Source organism: Melopsittacus undulatus, chromosome 8 (genome assembly GCF_012275295.1).
Source record: "Melopsittacus undulatus isolate bMelUnd1 chromosome 8, bMelUnd1.mat.Z, whole genome shotgun sequence".
NCBI lineage: Eukaryota > Metazoa > Chordata > Aves > Psittaciformes > Psittaculidae > Melopsittacus > Melopsittacus undulatus.
This window is the reverse complement of record NC_047534.1, coordinates 37633916-37651778: the sequence shown is the minus strand read 5'-3', so window position 1 is coordinate 37651778 and position 17863 is coordinate 37633916. Positions and strand designations below refer to the sequence as shown.

General features: G+C 41.0%; 1 protein-coding gene across 1 annotated transcript in view; it reads right to left on the bottom strand.

Moving 5' to 3' along the window:
* Positions 1 to 2204: 2204 nt before the first annotated feature.
* PIKFYVE (phosphoinositide kinase, FYVE-type zinc finger containing) overlaps positions 2205 to 17863 on the bottom strand; it is a 62351-nt gene continuing 46692 nt past the window's right edge. Inside the window, exons 27-42 of the mRNA XM_005152558.3 lie at positions 17650 to 17804; positions 16945 to 17035; positions 15886 to 15946; positions 15154 to 15297; positions 14863 to 14983; positions 13641 to 13736; positions 12799 to 12882; positions 12237 to 12328; positions 11428 to 11592; positions 10799 to 10858; positions 10239 to 10415; positions 9436 to 9539; positions 9046 to 9174; positions 7488 to 7749; positions 6744 to 6818; positions 2205 to 5818 (exon numbers count right to left, since the gene is read on the bottom strand). Of these exons, the coding sequence (XP_005152615.1) occupies positions 5703 to 5818; positions 6744 to 6818; positions 7488 to 7749; positions 9046 to 9174; positions 9436 to 9539; positions 10239 to 10415; positions 10799 to 10858; positions 11428 to 11592; positions 12237 to 12328; positions 12799 to 12882; positions 13641 to 13736; positions 14863 to 14983; positions 15154 to 15297; positions 15886 to 15946; positions 16945 to 17035; positions 17650 to 17804 (1932 nt within the window). The 3' untranslated portion in view covers positions 2205 to 5702. The remainder of the gene's footprint in view (positions 5819 to 6743; positions 6819 to 7487; positions 7750 to 9045; positions 9175 to 9435; positions 9540 to 10238; positions 10416 to 10798; positions 10859 to 11427; positions 11593 to 12236; positions 12329 to 12798; positions 12883 to 13640; positions 13737 to 14862; positions 14984 to 15153; positions 15298 to 15885; positions 15947 to 16944; positions 17036 to 17649; positions 17805 to 17863) is intronic.

The following is a 17863-nucleotide window of genomic DNA, read 5'->3' as shown; positions in this document are numbered from 1 at the left end:
AAGTAAGTAATAGTATTCCTGAATGCTGGCATTTCTATGTCGAGAGTAACCACTATTCAAATACTACCCTATATTCAAACACTATTTGTTATGGAATAAGTGTATAAAACCACATTATATTTAACTAGCTGATAAAGCGGAATTAATAAAATAATTTCTCTGTACAAAACTGTCAAAAAACAATACTTTGTTCACGCCACAAAAGCTGTACAATGTTTTTGTGCAGACATACTGAGATCGCCACGCTGTTCCTGATACCTTGGGTGGGAACTAGGAAGCAAATTTCACAGGTTCGGGACACTTACCACAAACAGCATTTCTTCATCAAGCAGCGGGATGCAGCTGCCCTGTTTTCTCTGGCATAGACAGCAACAGAAAAGGGATCTGCCCTCACCGCAGTACATATGCAGCTACGACAGGGCTTCAGTCCTCCACCTCTTCAGAGATAAGAGTCACAGCACATTTAGACACCACTAAGATGTTATTTTCTCCTCCAAGTATTACGTCCTGTGCTGTAACTTAAGCAGACGTAGCCAGCCCTTTCCCCAGCTGAGCTGAGAGCCCGGCTTGTGCCAGCAGGCGGCAGTGATGAGGCCGGAGCAGGTCTGCTGCGGGCCCTCACGCAGCTTACATTTCACAAGCAAAACAACAAAATGTGCTGCTGTAACTGTGCTGGGTTTGCTTCGCACCGACCTTGTGAGTGAAAACAACTTCCGCTAAGGTAAACTTTAAACGTATTTTGTCCCTGTGCCACCAGAAATAACAATGCACGAGACCCTGTACTACACAAAGTTCTATTTTGAAGACAAAGTACATGAAACTTCACTGAAAACTGATATTACAGGATCACGTGCAGGTGACCAGAGGCTAAATGTTTCTAGGAGTTGGTAGGGAGTATTTCCCAGTAATTCACTACTTCAGCTACAAGCACAGTCTTACCTGGCTCGGGCAGGTCTTTCATTTCTAACTTCAGCAGTGTTGTTTTGTGCCTTTCTCCCACCTTCCCTTCCACAGTTTCATAAATGAAGCACCACAAAATTCCCAGAGCTGAGGGCAGGGTTCTTCTGTTTCTGGCAGCCAAAACACACCCTTCTTAAGAATAACCTTCCAATATGATGATTGGCATAAATCAGCTTTTATGCTCATCTCTCACTTGTAAGAAAGCTTGTTTACATGCCTGCTATTTTCCCCACACAAGTCATCTTAAGCACTTCAAAGGTGAAGCTACAATTACTTCTCTCCTTCAGAATGGCAATGAGGTTTTACAACTCATCATTCACATTTACATGCTTTTGTCATCATAAGAGTATTGCCCACAATGGACCGTTCACTACCAAAGCTTTGTTCTTTCTCCTCAGGACTTCTCACACCACAGCTCCTGCATACCTCACAGGTTGCTCGTTTCCAAATTTGTTTAACCTCCAACCCTGCATTTGTGCTTTAAGCTTTACACCACTAAGCCACACACCAGTATAAGGCAACACTACCCCTGAAATGAGAATCTCACCTTTTGTCTTGCTCACACACCCATGGCAGGACAGCTTCTGATACAGTTTCATACTGCAGCAGATAAAAGAACTAAAACTCACCCAGCAAAAGTGGTAATGACACATAAAAAAAGAAATCCTTAAAACTTAGGTTTTAGGGTTTATATTCTAGGAACCAGCAAGTCCCCTTCCCAGAAGTAATCATGTTTTTCAGCTTTAAGATAGGAGGGTACTATATACCAGGTTAATATGAAGCAATCATGATACATTATTCATTTCCAGACCTCCTTGGATTGTTTTCATCATCTAGGCTACTTAAGATAGACTATGGAAATACCTGGAGGCTTTTCCTGAGGAATGTGTTCTACTTCTTGGAAGAATAGGGCCATGGCAATACCACCATCTGTTGGACAAAATGGGCTTCCTGTCTCACACAGCACTGTGTTGTAAAGCAGCTGGGGAGAAGGTGGAAGAAGTGTGTTATTTGTGGGAGAAGTACATTATTTGTACATTCTACTGCTGCTGACCTGTAGAGCTGTCCAGAGGTCCTGCTCCATTAGAAGAGATGAGTTGCAAGGTAGAGAGAAGCAGGCATGCTTACATCACACACAAAGCTGGTGACCTCCAACAGTGTAATTACTGCAAAGCAAGCAGAGGGCATAGCTGCTGATCCAGAAAATGGGATGCTATGACATCTAACTGCTCCACCACATGGAATAGACATAAGTATATTTTAGTCACTTTATTTGTATCTACATACATTACATTTTGATTCTCCAAATAGTCAAGGCAGTTAATTCTCAAATAGTTTAGTACATCAATTTTATAAAATACAGCTGAACCAAAGTAGATTAGAAATACATACATTATGGTACATTAAGTGCTTTGAACAGTGATTATTCTGGCCACCTGCTAGTGAGTGATTCATTTGGTTTTGGTCATTCTCAGAGAGGAGAGTCCACTCCACAGGCAACTCCCCAGAGCCCAGCAGAGGTACTTAACCAGCAAGCATCCCTCGTGTGCTTTTGGGGGCCAGAATGCATTGCTGGGCCACTACAAGGCATTCTGCTGGCTGCATGATGACTCAAAGCAAGTCATCATTTCTGATTGGGTCAAGATTTAGACATCTGTCACAAGGCCTCAGATCAAAACAATAGAAGAAAAAGAGCCAGTGTAGCTCTGAAGAAATGCAGTCTTCACATTGGCAACTGGGATTCACTTACACACCTATATGCTAAACCTGTGTTATAAAGAAATAAACCCTAATCAAAAGGGATCATATAATAACCAAGCTGTACCCCTAGAACTTTCTCAGGCATGCCGCAGGGACACAGACCTAAACCTCACAAGGAGCTCTCTCAAAGATCTCTTCTGCACAAAGTAATTGCTGTCCTTTTGAGAAAGTCAGCTTGTAGCAATTGAAATGACAGGACAACTCTTATTCTGAAAAGGGAACATTTGAGAGCTGTTCAACTGCTGGGATTTAAAATAGAAATGCTTACAGCTTTATATCAAATCATCCAAAGATGAACCAATTCCAGTTGATAGTGCAGCTACCATGTTACTTATGAGTAGCAGTTTGCCATTTACTCCAGTCTGCTCAGGATTAGTCCACCAGTCACATCCTGAACCAAACTTAGCTGTTGATGACAGCTCAAGATCATCCTGCAAATCTCTTCAACTGCTATGACTTCATCCCAAGAAGGTCACAATTCACACATCTGGGCTATGTGGCCACAGGCTTCACAACAGCTGGCCAATGGAAGGTTCTCCCACCTTCTCAGTTCTGAGGGCCTTAAGCCATCATGTACAGGGGAACAATAGCTACAGTCATGTGGTTTTAGAGCCAGCTGCTTGGGATACTGGAAGACAAGCAGTACAAAGCAGCCACACATCACTGGAATAAGGGTTACTGAAGACAGGACAGGGCTAGCACACCACAGCTCTACACTAGCTTAGTGCAGATGCCATGGCACTGCCGTACTCATGCTCTATCAACTAATACAGATACTGACAAAGGTGGAAGGTAACATAACCAGGTGCTGTTTGGTCACCTTAACTGGTCAAGTTTTTCGCCTGTAAACTTTAGCGGGGGAAGGAGGGAGAAGAACACATGTAAACTTTAAGACTGGAACAGATTCAGGCTGCATGGCATGCTCTTTTACATCAACGGACCACAACAGAAGGTAGAAATTACAGAAACAAGGGTAACATGGAACTGATGGACTAATTGATTCCTATTACAAAAGGCCGCATATATAGCTAGCCATGCAGGCCACATTTTAATACAGGAGGCAAGATGTGTCTCAAAGGTGGTCGCTGTACCTAATACACTGTGTTGGACTAAAGGATTCTGGGTCAGAGGAATCAAGAAGTACTGTGTCATCTTCCCGCAACACACATCACTGCAGCCTTCAACACTGCACACCCAGAAACAATGATTACACTGTACAGAGGAAGTGAAAATACTTTCATTTCTGCTGCTTCAAGGTCATCATCTTTGCTCATCCTCCAGTAGGGCTTTGCAGTAGGGTGGGGAAGACTTCTTCCAAAACAAATGACTGTTGCTGGTGGGTTTTGGAGCCAACAGTTCAATTCCCACTGCTGACATTTTGCCTTCTCAGTGCTGCCCAGCTGTCACTCCTAAACAGAGACACCACCATCTGCTGCAGAAGAAGATACTGAACACACGAGGAGTGAACAAAATGTGTATGTCAATCTATAGCTACAGTGAAGATGGCATTACCAATCAACTGGTCAGTATGAGCAAGTGGCCATAAAGAATATACTGTCCTAGACTTCATGTTCATTTGAAGTCCTTCCATCAGAGACTAGAAGTCAAAGGACAGTATTCTTGCCTCTCAGACTCATAAAACCCTCTTATTTACTGGCCTACATTATAATGAAGCTAAAAAAGTAAACTCATGACCTACAAAACAAGGTAAAAATTAATAAAAACAGTAAGAAGTGCTTATTGTCATAAAGAGATTCACAGATCTCTGCACATCTCATCCATCAGACAAGATATCTGTTATTTCAGGCTTTTCTTTTTACAGAAAAGATTACTACATTCATCTCAGTGGTGAAAAAAAAAATCATCTAATACTGCTGAAGAGAGAGTTCTTCCATTGGGACTACACAGTGTGATGAGATCTGGATGCTCATTCTCATCAGTATGTCAGGAATGAAAGAAAACATTCTCCTGGCAAAGGTTCACAATGAGGTAAATGGATTGTTTGAAATTCCTGGGAAACTGAAATGAAGTGATCTGCCAGGAATGATGGTTTCATTAAGGAGAAAGCTGTCCCTCTAAGGCTGTATGCTTCATTTTTTCTAGCAACTTAGTGCCTTCCACTAAGGAAAGGATTACCTTCAACTATAATTATTAAAGTTTTGTTAAAGAGTATGGTTTTTTTAGCTGACAGTTTCCAGGGATTTGGGCAACATTCAGATCAGAGTACTGTTTAGGACTGAAGAGATATGTTTTGGGTTTTTCAGCATGCTGATGATTGATATTTTTATGGGATTCAGCTAACATGAAATTGTGACAGATAAGGACAGAGCTGTACTGCAGTAATACAACCTAAAAGACATAATGATATAGCATTATAGCTATGGAGCTGCCTTTTAAAAATAAAATACTGTTTATAAAACCCAAGAAAAAGTCAAAGCGACAGAGCATAAGCAGCACAAGTTATTCATGGATCCTAAACAGGTCAGCTACAAACCACTGTAACAATAGCAGAACTCAGGAACTAACTTCATTCTTCTCACCCACCCATATGCAGTGGGGGTTATTTCACATTTCCAGTACCACACATCCACTACAGAAACATGAGCTGCTCATATTCATCACCACTTAGGCAGTACAAGACTTACAAAGATCATGTACCTCTAACACTGTCATGAACTGGATAGTATCCATTTCAGTACTCTTACATGGAGATACCACCATCTTCCTTCCTCACAGATGGAGTGTCTTTTACCAGGCTGGTCAGTGGTACCTTACAGGTTAGATCCTTAGTGAGGCTGGTTCCCTTATCAGCCTCTGAGAGAGGATTAAAGTGCAACAAGCAGATTTCACACTTCTCAGTGTGATGCATGTGGTCAGTGTAGACATGGAACTGCAATCCTCTTGCTTACTGCTGGACAGACCACAGGAAAGGAGTGGCCTATGATGTTGTCTTCTTGTGCTTTCCCAGTGTGGGCTTTAGATCAGCAATTCAGGCCCAGTCCTGTCCAATGGTCTGGCACCATCAAGAAATATTTGTCCATAGCTTCACAAAACCTGGTCCGGTAAAGTTCTGGAGAGACCACAGTTGGCATCTTACCTACGTGCAAGAGTCAAGAGCAGTTAGAAATGGGCCAAAGAATATACTGCAGTACTGACAAATGTCACATCAGATTACAACACCAGACAGCATAATCATGAAGGCATACTGTATATGAAAGGCTCTTGGAACCAGAAAGCATTAACAGCTGTCCCTCCCCACTCCTTTTTTTTTCTTTTTATTTTAAGCATTTAGAGGAGAAAAAGAGATCAAGGTCTGGACCCCAACACTGAACTGAGATACCTGAAGATAGAGCAACCATTTAGGCTTTTTACCAGATCAGTTTTCTTTTTCTCTTCTCCTGTTTACAGAACTTACAAGGTTTCAAGAGATGTACATTTCTCCCATGAAGAATTTCACCCTATGGATATGCTCATATCTCCTTCAGCCACCTGAGCAGTGGTATATTCAGTGTTCCCCTTCTCTTTCTAGCCCTTCAACTAACATGTGGCCAACACTAGGCAATGATGCACAAAAGGTACTTAACTCACTTCCACAAAGGGAACCCCTCAGCTCCCCAAAATATGGGCAGTAGTCAGTCATTCAATAAGGATTCCTTCATACTAAAAGCTTGGAGTATATCTGATTTTCTGGACTTGGAAAACACCTTCTGAAACCAGGCAGTTAGGTTTTTGCTAGTATCTCTCTCTATATACATAACTAAGTTGTTGGTAACTGATAAGTAGTCGGTAACTAAGAAAAGAACAGTCTAATAAGTTTTATAGTACTTAAAGTGTCATTCATGGAGGCAGATCAATGTATTGATTTAGCTGAAAATTGTTATTCCTTCCCCTGTTCTGGGCACCTTAAGCTAGTATTGTAAATCTGCATGGGGGGGAAGTTATGGCTTTATTAGCACAGCTATTGGAACCTTCCAGGTAAAAATGAAGCATGATCAAAAGTTTTACTTTCATTCTGGACCTACCTTGTCCTCCCAAGATGCCAGTTGACTTCACCACCATTTCAAGTTTTTTGTCCCAAGTGAAAGTGCGAATATAGTCTGTTGTAATTAAAAACAAAATAAACTAAAAATCTACACACAAACATGCCATATCTGCTATAAACCAAGTAATACTGTTCTAAAAATGTACCTATTTCCCCCTCAAAAAGGGCAAGAGCCAGAACCTCAGTGTCCCCCCTGCCAGTTGCCTCACTTTCCAGAGTCTAGATTATATTTGGGTAGGATGAATACAGCCTCTCAAAAAGGTCCAGAAAGATCACAAATCAGCTCCTCCTGCCACTACAGAAAACAGCCTCCCCAGACACATATTTAACACAGTGAAAATTTAAATGGCTATGTAAACATTACTGAAATTAACTTGCAAGATTAAACACAGAAACACCCAAATAACCTTCCTTACTTCAACTAGAGTCGAAGTACAAGTTAAACACCAGTTTGACTGCTTTTTCACTACCTGTGAGGCTCCCTGCATACATTCTTAGTAAAGAAAATGCTAACACAAGCCCATACAAGACTTGGAGAGAAGGCTTCTTGCCTTCACTTTGAATATCCATGAGACATGAGGGTGGTATTCCATCAGGAAAAAGACAACCTTTCCTGACACACCTCTCTGTGATGGCAGTGCAGTTCTATGAGTACTACAAACACCAAAACCAGAAGACAGCAGTTTCACCAGGTGAAAGCAAGAAAACACAAAAGACAACCTACCAATGATCCCAACCACCAGCTCATTGTTGGTATCGTCACGACCCACCAGCAGGGAATAGTCAATGATGAGATGACTGGAGAGGAACTGTGAGTCACTGTGTATGGAAGCTCTAAGCACAGCCTTGCAATGGGAACGGATGTACAGAGGATTGTCACGGACCATCTTCAGAAGGTTCTCATCCAGCAGGACTACATCACAGCTTTCCTTGCCTGTGTCCGTTTTAACATTTCTATTCCGAAGGGAGCCCTTCAAGTCAAAAACCTGCAAACAGATAAGAGCACTGCTTTGTTCCACTGTTCTGCAAGGTTCAAGACTTCAACACACTTCAGTGCAGCGTCTGAAAAGGCAGCCTGGCAGGGCAACTCTCCCTTCTCTGCAGAAGGAAGACAGTTAACAAAAACCATTCTTATACTATAAAAATTAAAGATTCCTGAGTGGAGAGTAGCATGTAAGCCCACATGAAAGCTCTGCCACCTCAATTTACAAATTTCAGTCAAGTTACTTTATTAATATTTAACCTAATTTAAGGGGGAAAGGGTGTTCCTATTTTTATATTTTACAGGTAAACTAGGTTTAGGTAAAGACACTAAAGAATGAGGTGAGTCTTGCATGAAGCACAATTTAACATCTGTTGCAAGGGAAAAGACAGACCACTGTTAGGTTGGAAAGGATCTCAGGAGATCTACAGTCAAATATCCTGCTTGAAGCAAGTCCTGTTAGAGAAGGTTGTTAAGCTCTGTCTGGTCACAATTTGACTAATTTCAGAGCTAGAGCCCACATTCTCTTTGGGTCTCTATTCCAGTGCCTGATCATGCTCATGATTTAAAACCCAGAAACAAAAAGAAAACCCAGAACAACAACATCCTTTACATCTACCTACAATTCCCTCCATTCACTTCCTCCCACAAGCATCCCCTGTTTGAGATAAGGCACTTGGAGGAAAGGTGGGAAGAATTTACATTATCTAGTTCTGGAAGTGACAACTATTTGAACTTCCTTGTCAGCATCAACTGTATTTGAAGAAAATTTTCCCCAAGGCTTTTCAAGGTCTTCATTCTGCTACCCCAGAAAGATCACTTTTCTTTTACTAAGTGCAAGACTGAACTCAAAATCTTGCCCCACACATGAAGTGGTTTAAAGAGAAAGCAGTAGGTTGAAAATATTAGTAGTTCCTCTCCACTACACAGTAGCTCACCGTATCTGCTGGTGAGGCTCTCCTGCTGAACAAATTAGTCTGTAATCCCCATTAGTTCTTCTAAAAGCTTTGCATTTTCCTAATTAGGTTGGTGATGTTTTCTCTCTCAGACCAGAGATGCAGGGACAGATAAGACTTCTAAAAACTGAAGCCTGCAAGACAGTTATCTGAACTAGCTAATACAGGCACTGAGTTACTAAAGTTCACATAAGGCAACAGGCACAAACTCAAAGTCATCTTTGCGCAGTGCTAGCTATAGACAACACATGCAAAGTTAGAAGTTACCTACATGGCTACTGGTAACCTTCCTCTTGCTCCCCATTGGAACTGCACTGCAAGGGAACAGAACACTTGGTTCTTACCTGAGCCATTTTCCTGCCATAGAAAAGGTTTTCCATGACAAGCAGATCCAGCTTCTTTTCAGTGTTGTTTTGAGAGTTCTTATATCCAATTCGATAAACCCCAAGGATTTTGGCCAGTGCTGTGGGCTTCTAATAAAGAGAAAACATGGAGTAACACCTCTGTGCACAGGCAGTCAGCAATCAAATCCTAGAGCACTGCTGTTCTGACTGTATTACAGCTTAGAAGCTCTAGCAAAATTCTCACTTTCTCTCTTAAAAATGCATTATTACAACTCATAACCACCACCACTTTCTTTTACTTAAATGAATGGGGTTAATGGAAGCTGTTACTAGTCTGTAAAATACAGAACACTGCTGAAAATACAAGGCACTTTTTATTTTTTCAAGTACCTTCTGCTGAACTGCATTAGTGATGTAAGTGAAGTAGTGTGGAGCAAAGTCAAGGAATGACTGGACTTCCAGACGAGGCATCTGCTTCAAGATGAATCTATCATCTGTTTTAACATAAGACAGGGGCAACATGGTTACGTACACTAAGTGATGTAAATTTACAAACCCTTTAGGACTGTCATACATCTGAAGCATTTTGAAAGATTAAGACTACAGCTCTCTTAAATCCTTAGCTACAGAAGCTCCTTTCTAGAAGCTTCTTTACTTCATATACTCTGAATTTCAGCCTTCTAGCAAATGAGGGAGAAAAGATTGCCTACATTAGTTTTATCTTGGTTATATGGGCTTCTTATACCAACAACAGAAATCGCTTACAGACCCTTCCATTCAAGACTTGCTTTAAGTAAGGACCTACAATCAGCCACAGCTAAAAAAAAAAGATAAAATCCTATAAACCAACTATAGCATGTTGGATTATGAAGAACACTGTCTTTAATAACCAGTTTTTCTTGAATTATACTCAAGTTTTTGTTTTCTGAAGCCTGCCTAAGAGTACAATCCTTCTGCTCAACTGGTGACCCTAGCTACTAAAAAACAGAACTACATTTTGTTCTCCTGCTCATACAAAGAGACAATCTGGTATTAAAGACCCCAGAACTATCAACTGAACTTTCTATTTTGAATGCCTGCTTCATAGTCAGCAACCTTCTGGCTGGAAATAATCAGGGATTAAAGAACACAGTAAGCATCACCATCCCCAAATAATACCCTCTAATTACAAAGGGAGAAGAAGCTGCATTTACCTTCAGTAACATAGAACGCAGCCCCAGATTTGCCACCTCGTGCCTGCCAGGGCATAGAGTGAGAAAGAGATCGGATGAAGTCCTCTTCACTGCTCCCCAGTATCACTTCCCGCATCTTGTGAAATTCGCCAGCATAATAAATCCGGCAGTAGAACTTGGCATTCGCATCTGAAAACTCTGCAAAAAAAGGTCTTCCTCAGTAACAGCATGCAATACTCACTGACTACATGAGATCGCACTTAGAGATTTTACTTATATCTAGAATAATACTGTTGTGCTAAACACCCATCTTGTGTCTAATTGCACTTTGGAAGTTTAAATGGAAAATTACAGGAAAGTCAACCCCCTTTAGGTTAGCTCACAGTGTATGCCACAGGAAAACGTCAAGAGACAGAGTGATGACAGTAAGTAAAAACCACATTGCTCTGCTCTTGATTTGTTTTATATTTGTGCCCGATAAAAAGGAAAAATAATTATTAAACTTCAAGATTTCCATTGCATTTGCACAAAAAAAGGAAGTTTGTCAGCTAAGACTTTGGTTATTATTTACAGCTACTCACGGAGTTCCACATGGGGATTCACTAGTTGTTTCTTCTGTCCATCTCCTCCATCTACATCATCTGAAGGCATAAAGGGACCATTCAGTCAGGGGTGTTCATTAATATTACTGAGAAAGCCATGTAAGAAACTACTTGTAAACTTGCATTACAAGAAAAAAAAATTGTTTTTCAAGAACACAGAAGGAATAGTACATTGGGAACTAGAGACAGCTATAATTGCATGATACAACATATATGCTAGAAGGGCAGTGCTGTTCATGGGACACATCAGTACAAACTTTCTCCCTCTTGATTCATTTTCCATGAGCTGAAAAAATAAAGGTTAAACAGTAAGTACAGAAGAGAGACTGAGCTACTTAACTAGAATCAACTCAATCCAAAGGCATTCAAGTCCAGACTACTCAACATCCCTATAGTTACTGGAATTTCAGAGACCCTATTTCCCTTCTCATAAAGCAAAGCAATGTCTTTGGAAGAAACGTACGTTTCATGCTCAAATCATTCATTTCCAGTGAATGTTGAAATAATCTTGGGACTGTTGAAAAAGCCCATTCTGGGCCTTACAAATATGAATGAGGTCTGGAAGAAGTAACAATCAAAGACCAATAATGGACTCAACAATCTTGTACCTTGAGGCTCTGCCCCTTGGTTTTCTGCTCCCTCTTTGCCCATCTGTCCAACCTGGTAGTAGGCACTGTCAGCACCACGTAAGGTCTCTTTCTTCTGGGAAGACAAGTCTGGGCTTTTCCCTCCCGTGCCACGGAAGAAAGATAAAACACTAGATGGTTTCTTTGCTACAGGGAAAAGGAATAAAAGAAGTTGACTTTGGCATTTCCACAGGCAGTTTAATAAAGCACAACTCATACAAGCATTCTCCATTGTTCCAACTGGATAAGTAATGTCATTCCAATATAACTCATTTGCTAGTCTTCATGCGGTCAAGGTCCACCAGCTTAGATGATTTAGTGTTCTGAGTAGTATTCTGGAACGCTAAATCATTTGAAAACACAGACCATGTGTGAGTGGCTTTAACACAGTAAGAACCTCACTTCTCCATTTCAAAATATTTTAACTGACATCTTTTTAACGAAGGCAGTGCCAAAAGAGGTCAGAACATATAATGGGTATCATATCCCACTGAACAGGCTGGACTCAAGAACAAACCATGGTCATAACATATAAAATCATGGAATGACAGCTGGATCTCATAAGAATCAGAGAAAGCCATTATGGGCACACACTTCAAAAAACACACACGCAAACACACACCCATGTTCTACATCAAGTCAATTCTAACACTAGTCACAATTTCAACTCAGAACGCATCTTGTTTGGTTTAACAACTTTCTGGGTTCTACAAGCTAGAACCCAGGTTAGGCAGACTCAAGTCTAAGCTGATATTAGTGTCATAGATGTGATTTGGGCAAAATGGTCTTACGCTGTTCTGGTTCTGCACTGCGATTTGAAGGACCCATGTTAGCGTCAGGCAGGCGGACAGGGCTACTGCTCTTTGGTTTGCTGTCTGACAAGCTGAAAGGAGAAAGAAAATAACAAGTCATCAGCCCAACAAATACTGCCAACTGAGACACTATAGCTTTACTCCTGTACATTTATTTCTCTTCCATGCCTAACACTAAATACTGCTAAAGGAATTTAAAGTTGTAATTCCAACTCAAAGTTGTCCTCCACCTCCCTGAGGAAAAACCTCTCATGGCTCCATAGCAACAGCACCCATCACCAAAGGAAAGGTAAGCAGGTCAGGTAATCCCTACCATGCACACAGTCAAGAGATCAGGTGATGGAGACAACAGAGCCCCTGACATGAAATGGAAACCCAGAGACTGCAAATACATGTTGGTTACACGGGATGCATTGGATTCCATCTGAAAGCAGAGATCCTAACAGAGGCATATTTTGACAGCCCTTCCCTATCCTAGTTTTTGCTTATTCACTACAATCACTGTGCCTTCTCCCTAGGTACTGTAATTCCTGCATGAAACCTGTTTGATTGTAGTCCTTCTTCAGTACTGTTCTTCAGAGATGCTTTGGACAACTCATCCAGGGCATTTCTGTACTCCTTGCAACTGAAGAGGAAAGGAAAATAAAAATAAAAACAAATAATAATTTATAGCAAGAAATAATACCACCACCTCCTTCAGCTGTTTTCTGGAAGACTGTAACACTAGCTCAAAGATTCAAAGTCAACCACAGGAAACAAAAAAACCATAGCAGAAAAACCCTCTCAATCTTTTCTTACAATTGGAACTTTGTTCCCTTAGAACAGAAGCTGCTTTAGATCATACTGCACAAAAAAATCCCCTTTCTTTCTCCACCTCCCACAATTTAACAATGTGCTTTTTTAAGGTCTGCTGCCTTGTGGCACAAAAAAAAAAATAATCTAAAATTTACTGAAGTAACTGGTTCAGAGAACTGAGCAGTAGTAGTAAGAGCTGCTATGACCAACAACAGACAAGGTATAGACTGCAGTATGAATACTTGACTGTTGTTTCCTAGCTTAACTGCACTCACTCCAGGCAGAAAAGGCGAGCAAAATTGAGTTACGCTTTGTTCTGTAACAATACCACACTACACAACTAATTCATTTTTTGTGGACTAGAGTTTGGCAAGAAAAGCCTAAAAACCAGTTGCAAGTTGGAAAACCTACTTTCCATATCTAAGTAGTAACAGGAGAGAACTCTAGCTCTGAGCAAAACTCTCAATACAGCTGAGTGAAGAAATTCTGTCATGCCTGCTTCCTAGCATTAGGATTTAAATATTTCTGGCAGCTTTTCTGTGCAAAAGTACCACATGTGTCAGATGAACAGAAAAATCACACCAGTACCTGAGAGCAAAAGCTATGATGGAGCTTGGTTCTTTCTCGCAGACTGCAATAGGTACACGTTCGTGTTCATACATTAGGTAGTGCTTATCTGGATCACTAAATGAAAATAACATAGGCAGACTGTCAGTAGATCAAAGAAGTTTGTGGAAAGAAAGGGTTAAGTTTTGGTCAAAAACCAGGTCTCATCACTGCACTCCCAGGCCAAAGCTGCAGGTCTCAACACAGAACCAAGGCTCCTGAAATCAGCTTTCCACAACACATTCATAGCTATGTGGTTAAATCTAAATGGTAGTGTGTTAGGGCAATAAGAACTTCAAGCAAGCTGCAAGCTGCTTATACCAGAAGACTAGCTCAAAGTTAGATTAAGAGTCTATTTCTGTTTAGCAGCCATTTTTTCCAATGGCACCAAATCCTGTCCAAGTTTATACTGACTGCCCTGCAGCACAGCCTGCCAACTGAAGTTAGGGGACACACCTGGACTCTGTTCTAAAGAAGTAGTTTAGCACAGAAAATCCCCCAAAGCTGCCTGGGTTTCTGTTAGATTTCTTTTACTTATGTGTAGGGTCCCATCATTAAACTTTTACATCATTAGCCTGTGACCTCCACTAATATCCTGGGGCTAGGATTAGAAGTTAAACTCAGGCTGCCAAACGTTAGGCTCATGTCAAACAAGGAACACTACAAAGCATGCAGACCAAGTAGCTAAAAGATTTTCCAGCCTGTCATTTTCATATGGGAGGAAGACTTGAGGACAAACATAGTAGCCATTGAACCTGACCTACACACAGAAAATGCCACTGGCATCTTGGAAGAGGTCTGAAAGCGAAAACAAGAGGCAGACATATGGCTTTACTAAGTGTTTGCTAAGGAAGGACATTTCTGCTACCTCCCTGCAGCAATGAAATTGGAAGGCACTTTTCTCCCCCTTCCCCTGCCATAACAGTTCTGAGAAGGCATGCCTGCTAGGAGGAAGAGAAACTAATAATGTATATGCGCGTAAGGGTGGATCATTAATAAGAAAAGCAAGTAACCTACAAACACCTAGGGACACAAGAAGGGACACAGAAAACCTCTTACCTTCGAGAAGTTCTATAGCTTATTTCAGAGGCAAACCCAAGTAATGACTTAAATTACATACTGAGCAAAGGAAGCATCCACAGCTCTGTCTGCAATTTGACCAGACAGCTAATTTTGTACATCCTATGTATTACGTAGTACTTACAAGGGAAATGGAATGGGGTTATAGCTGTTTCCAGGCAAAAAGTTAGCCAAAATAGCTTTCATAGTAGACTTCTCCTTCACTTGGCTGTCTGTAGATCCCAGTGAGTATCCATCAAACACATCTGAAACAGAGATAAGTTAACTCTGCATCACAATATCAAACTCCCAGCTGTAAACTCAGGAGGAAGGCTGCAGACCAGAGAGTTTCAAGATTCAATGTTTCTTCAACAGATCTCATATACTTGTGGCAGAAAAGCAAGAGAAAGAATACAAGACCACAACTGAACTATACCTTCCGAGCTGCTTGTTGTATCCTGTTCAGACAGTGTGCTGGAACCAGTCACATGCTCTGATACAACCTCTGGAGAGGTGGGCAGCTGAAGATGGGTGGAGCCTGTGGAGCTCTGACTTGATAAAGTAGTCAGGAAACGATCCTCTGAGAGTATAAGGACAGAAGAAAGCACTTTACAGGGCTGTCAGAAGTTTTATTTCTTGCTCCCAGGCCAAGACACCACCAGTGTCTAATTATAGGAAGCTTTTACTTAGAAAGCAAGTAAGGTCACCCACAGCAAAGGGGTGGGCAAACTGATTAATGTCAAACATAACCTCCAGAAGACACATATGCTTATACCTACCACCTTCAGCTCCCACAAACTTTCAGTACACCTCATAGGTAAGAGATCTCAGCATCCATAACCACTTCACAGAAGAGGCAAAAGGCATTTCCCAAATACCATGTAGATATTGAGTTATTTAGAAAGCCTCTGAAAGTTATTAAACTCAAGTTTAAAGGAAAACCCTTGCTGACTGGTTCAGTTTCATTAGTCATTCAACTTCATAATAGAAGCAGACTTCACTGTTCATAACAGTAGGACAGAAATTGGCTTATTCCCATCTGAGACATTGGGGATTCACTGTTTCTTGATAAATTATCTAATTTGAGAAAGCCTCCCATGTTATGTCAGGGAAAGGGTTACACCAAACTGCTTCTGGTGGCTTAAGAACAGACAAACAAACAACATACCTTTCTCTCCATTTTGCAGTGCTGGAGAAGCATTGCGTGGAGAAGCATCCATGCTACTGATCTATGCAGAATGACAAAATACCAGAGTTGATGCCAAGCTCTTGAGAGCTGTACCCCTTTCTCTGTGGAGCACTTGCAAAAGCAGATATACCACAACAGAGCACTCCCATCCACTTTTCTCAGCCTCTGCACTGTCACTATGTCAGCCATCACACAAAATGGCAACAGCACATCAAGGTGTTTATCACTGCTACTACTGCACGATTACACTCCTCTATACAAACCTACCTGTTGCTAGATCAATGTTAACTGTGTTTTAGCATCTAACGAATATGTATTAGGTGGAAAGGACACATATGCATGCAGCAGAGTAAGTTCAGGGCTTCATGGGGTTTCTTAGTGCACCTTGCTAACATTAGAACTATTGGAAGTTCAGTCTTTCTTATGCTTATATTTTAATGCCTTGCATTCTGGACATTTTACTCAGAAGAGCAGCACCTCAAAGGGTAGACACTCAGAATGTTGGCAGCTGTGCTCTTAGACAGAGCTCTTGAGGCAGCAGTCCAAAATAATTTATACATCACCACAGCCAATTCCCGTGGGACACAGAACACATATGAACCTGCACATTCATTATCAGTCCTTCCTGTGTTCTTTGCTCTGCGTCACCTGGTATTTATGCTTTTTCTTTTTCACAAAGGATAAGCCTGATGGGCAACTGCTAGGGTCTCTAGAGGTGACTTCATTCTTATCTAGGAATATGCTTGACAATGAGTGTAGCTCTCCACTGCCAGTATTCATATTAACACTAAGCAAACACCATATAAAATTATCAAATCCTATTTGTACTTAGACATCCTCTGTATAATACACCTCTTGGTTCACATCTTCAGGAAGAGATAGACATACCAACACGTAATTCAAGCTTTTATAGCTGAAAACTACATGATGTACCAAAACAAGTTCACTAACTATTAAAGCGAACTGAAGCCAGTCTTACGACTATGCCATCGCCCCAAAAAACAAATGTTTAAGTAGCTTCCAGTCTGCTACTCATACCTTGCTTTCTTCACCTTGCCTCAGTCTCCCAGGGCTGGGTGGTACTGATGGACGCTTTCTCCCTTTCTCTTGTTGGAAGAGATCCTGCAATCTAAATAAATAAATAAATAAAATAAAATACACAAAATCAAACACCCCCCCAAAAAAACCAACAACAACCAAAAAAAAACCCAACAACAACCCAAACAACCCAACCACCACAAAAAAAAGCACAAAAAACAAACTAAAAAAGTAATCAAAATATAGGTTACAGGGTATTAGCAGTGAAAGGCACAAGTTATCAAGTTTCCCCATACTGGAATACAGTCAAGCATGCCTTCACAAATCTGTACTGCAAATTCAGATGGTTGTTAACATATGCCAAAGCTATGTATCAAATGGCCAAACACAGAATATTTTCTTCACCTCTGGAATAATTTCACCCAATCAGTTGCTTTCCCACACTCCCTTCTTCCTCCTTTATTCAAAGGACATTTTCTCCTCTCAGATGGAGCTTTACAACACAATACTTTTATCTAGCTTCAAATGATTTTCTGTTCCAATCACCCAGCTGTCTAGTCTTAACCAGCAGAGGACATTCAGCGCAAGCTACACAGACTGTGTAACAACAGCAACTGCACTACAGGGAAAGGAAGTACAAAAGCACCTCTTCCCTCCTATAACCAGCACAGTATCAGTGTTGCTCATGATTCCATGCCCTCTTACCTATTATTCCAGGCTTGCAGCATCTCACAAAGTCCTTGTTTTTTAGCTATCAGAGACTCAAAAACAGACTGCAGCTGTTGAGGTGTGTCTAATGATGATGAAAGCAGCCTTGCTTGGATTTTCTCAGTCCAGTTTCGAAACTCACCCTCTTCCATCTGCCATAAGAAAAACTATCAGTGTTCTGTTCCCAGAGTTAACACTAGATCCGAGTGGC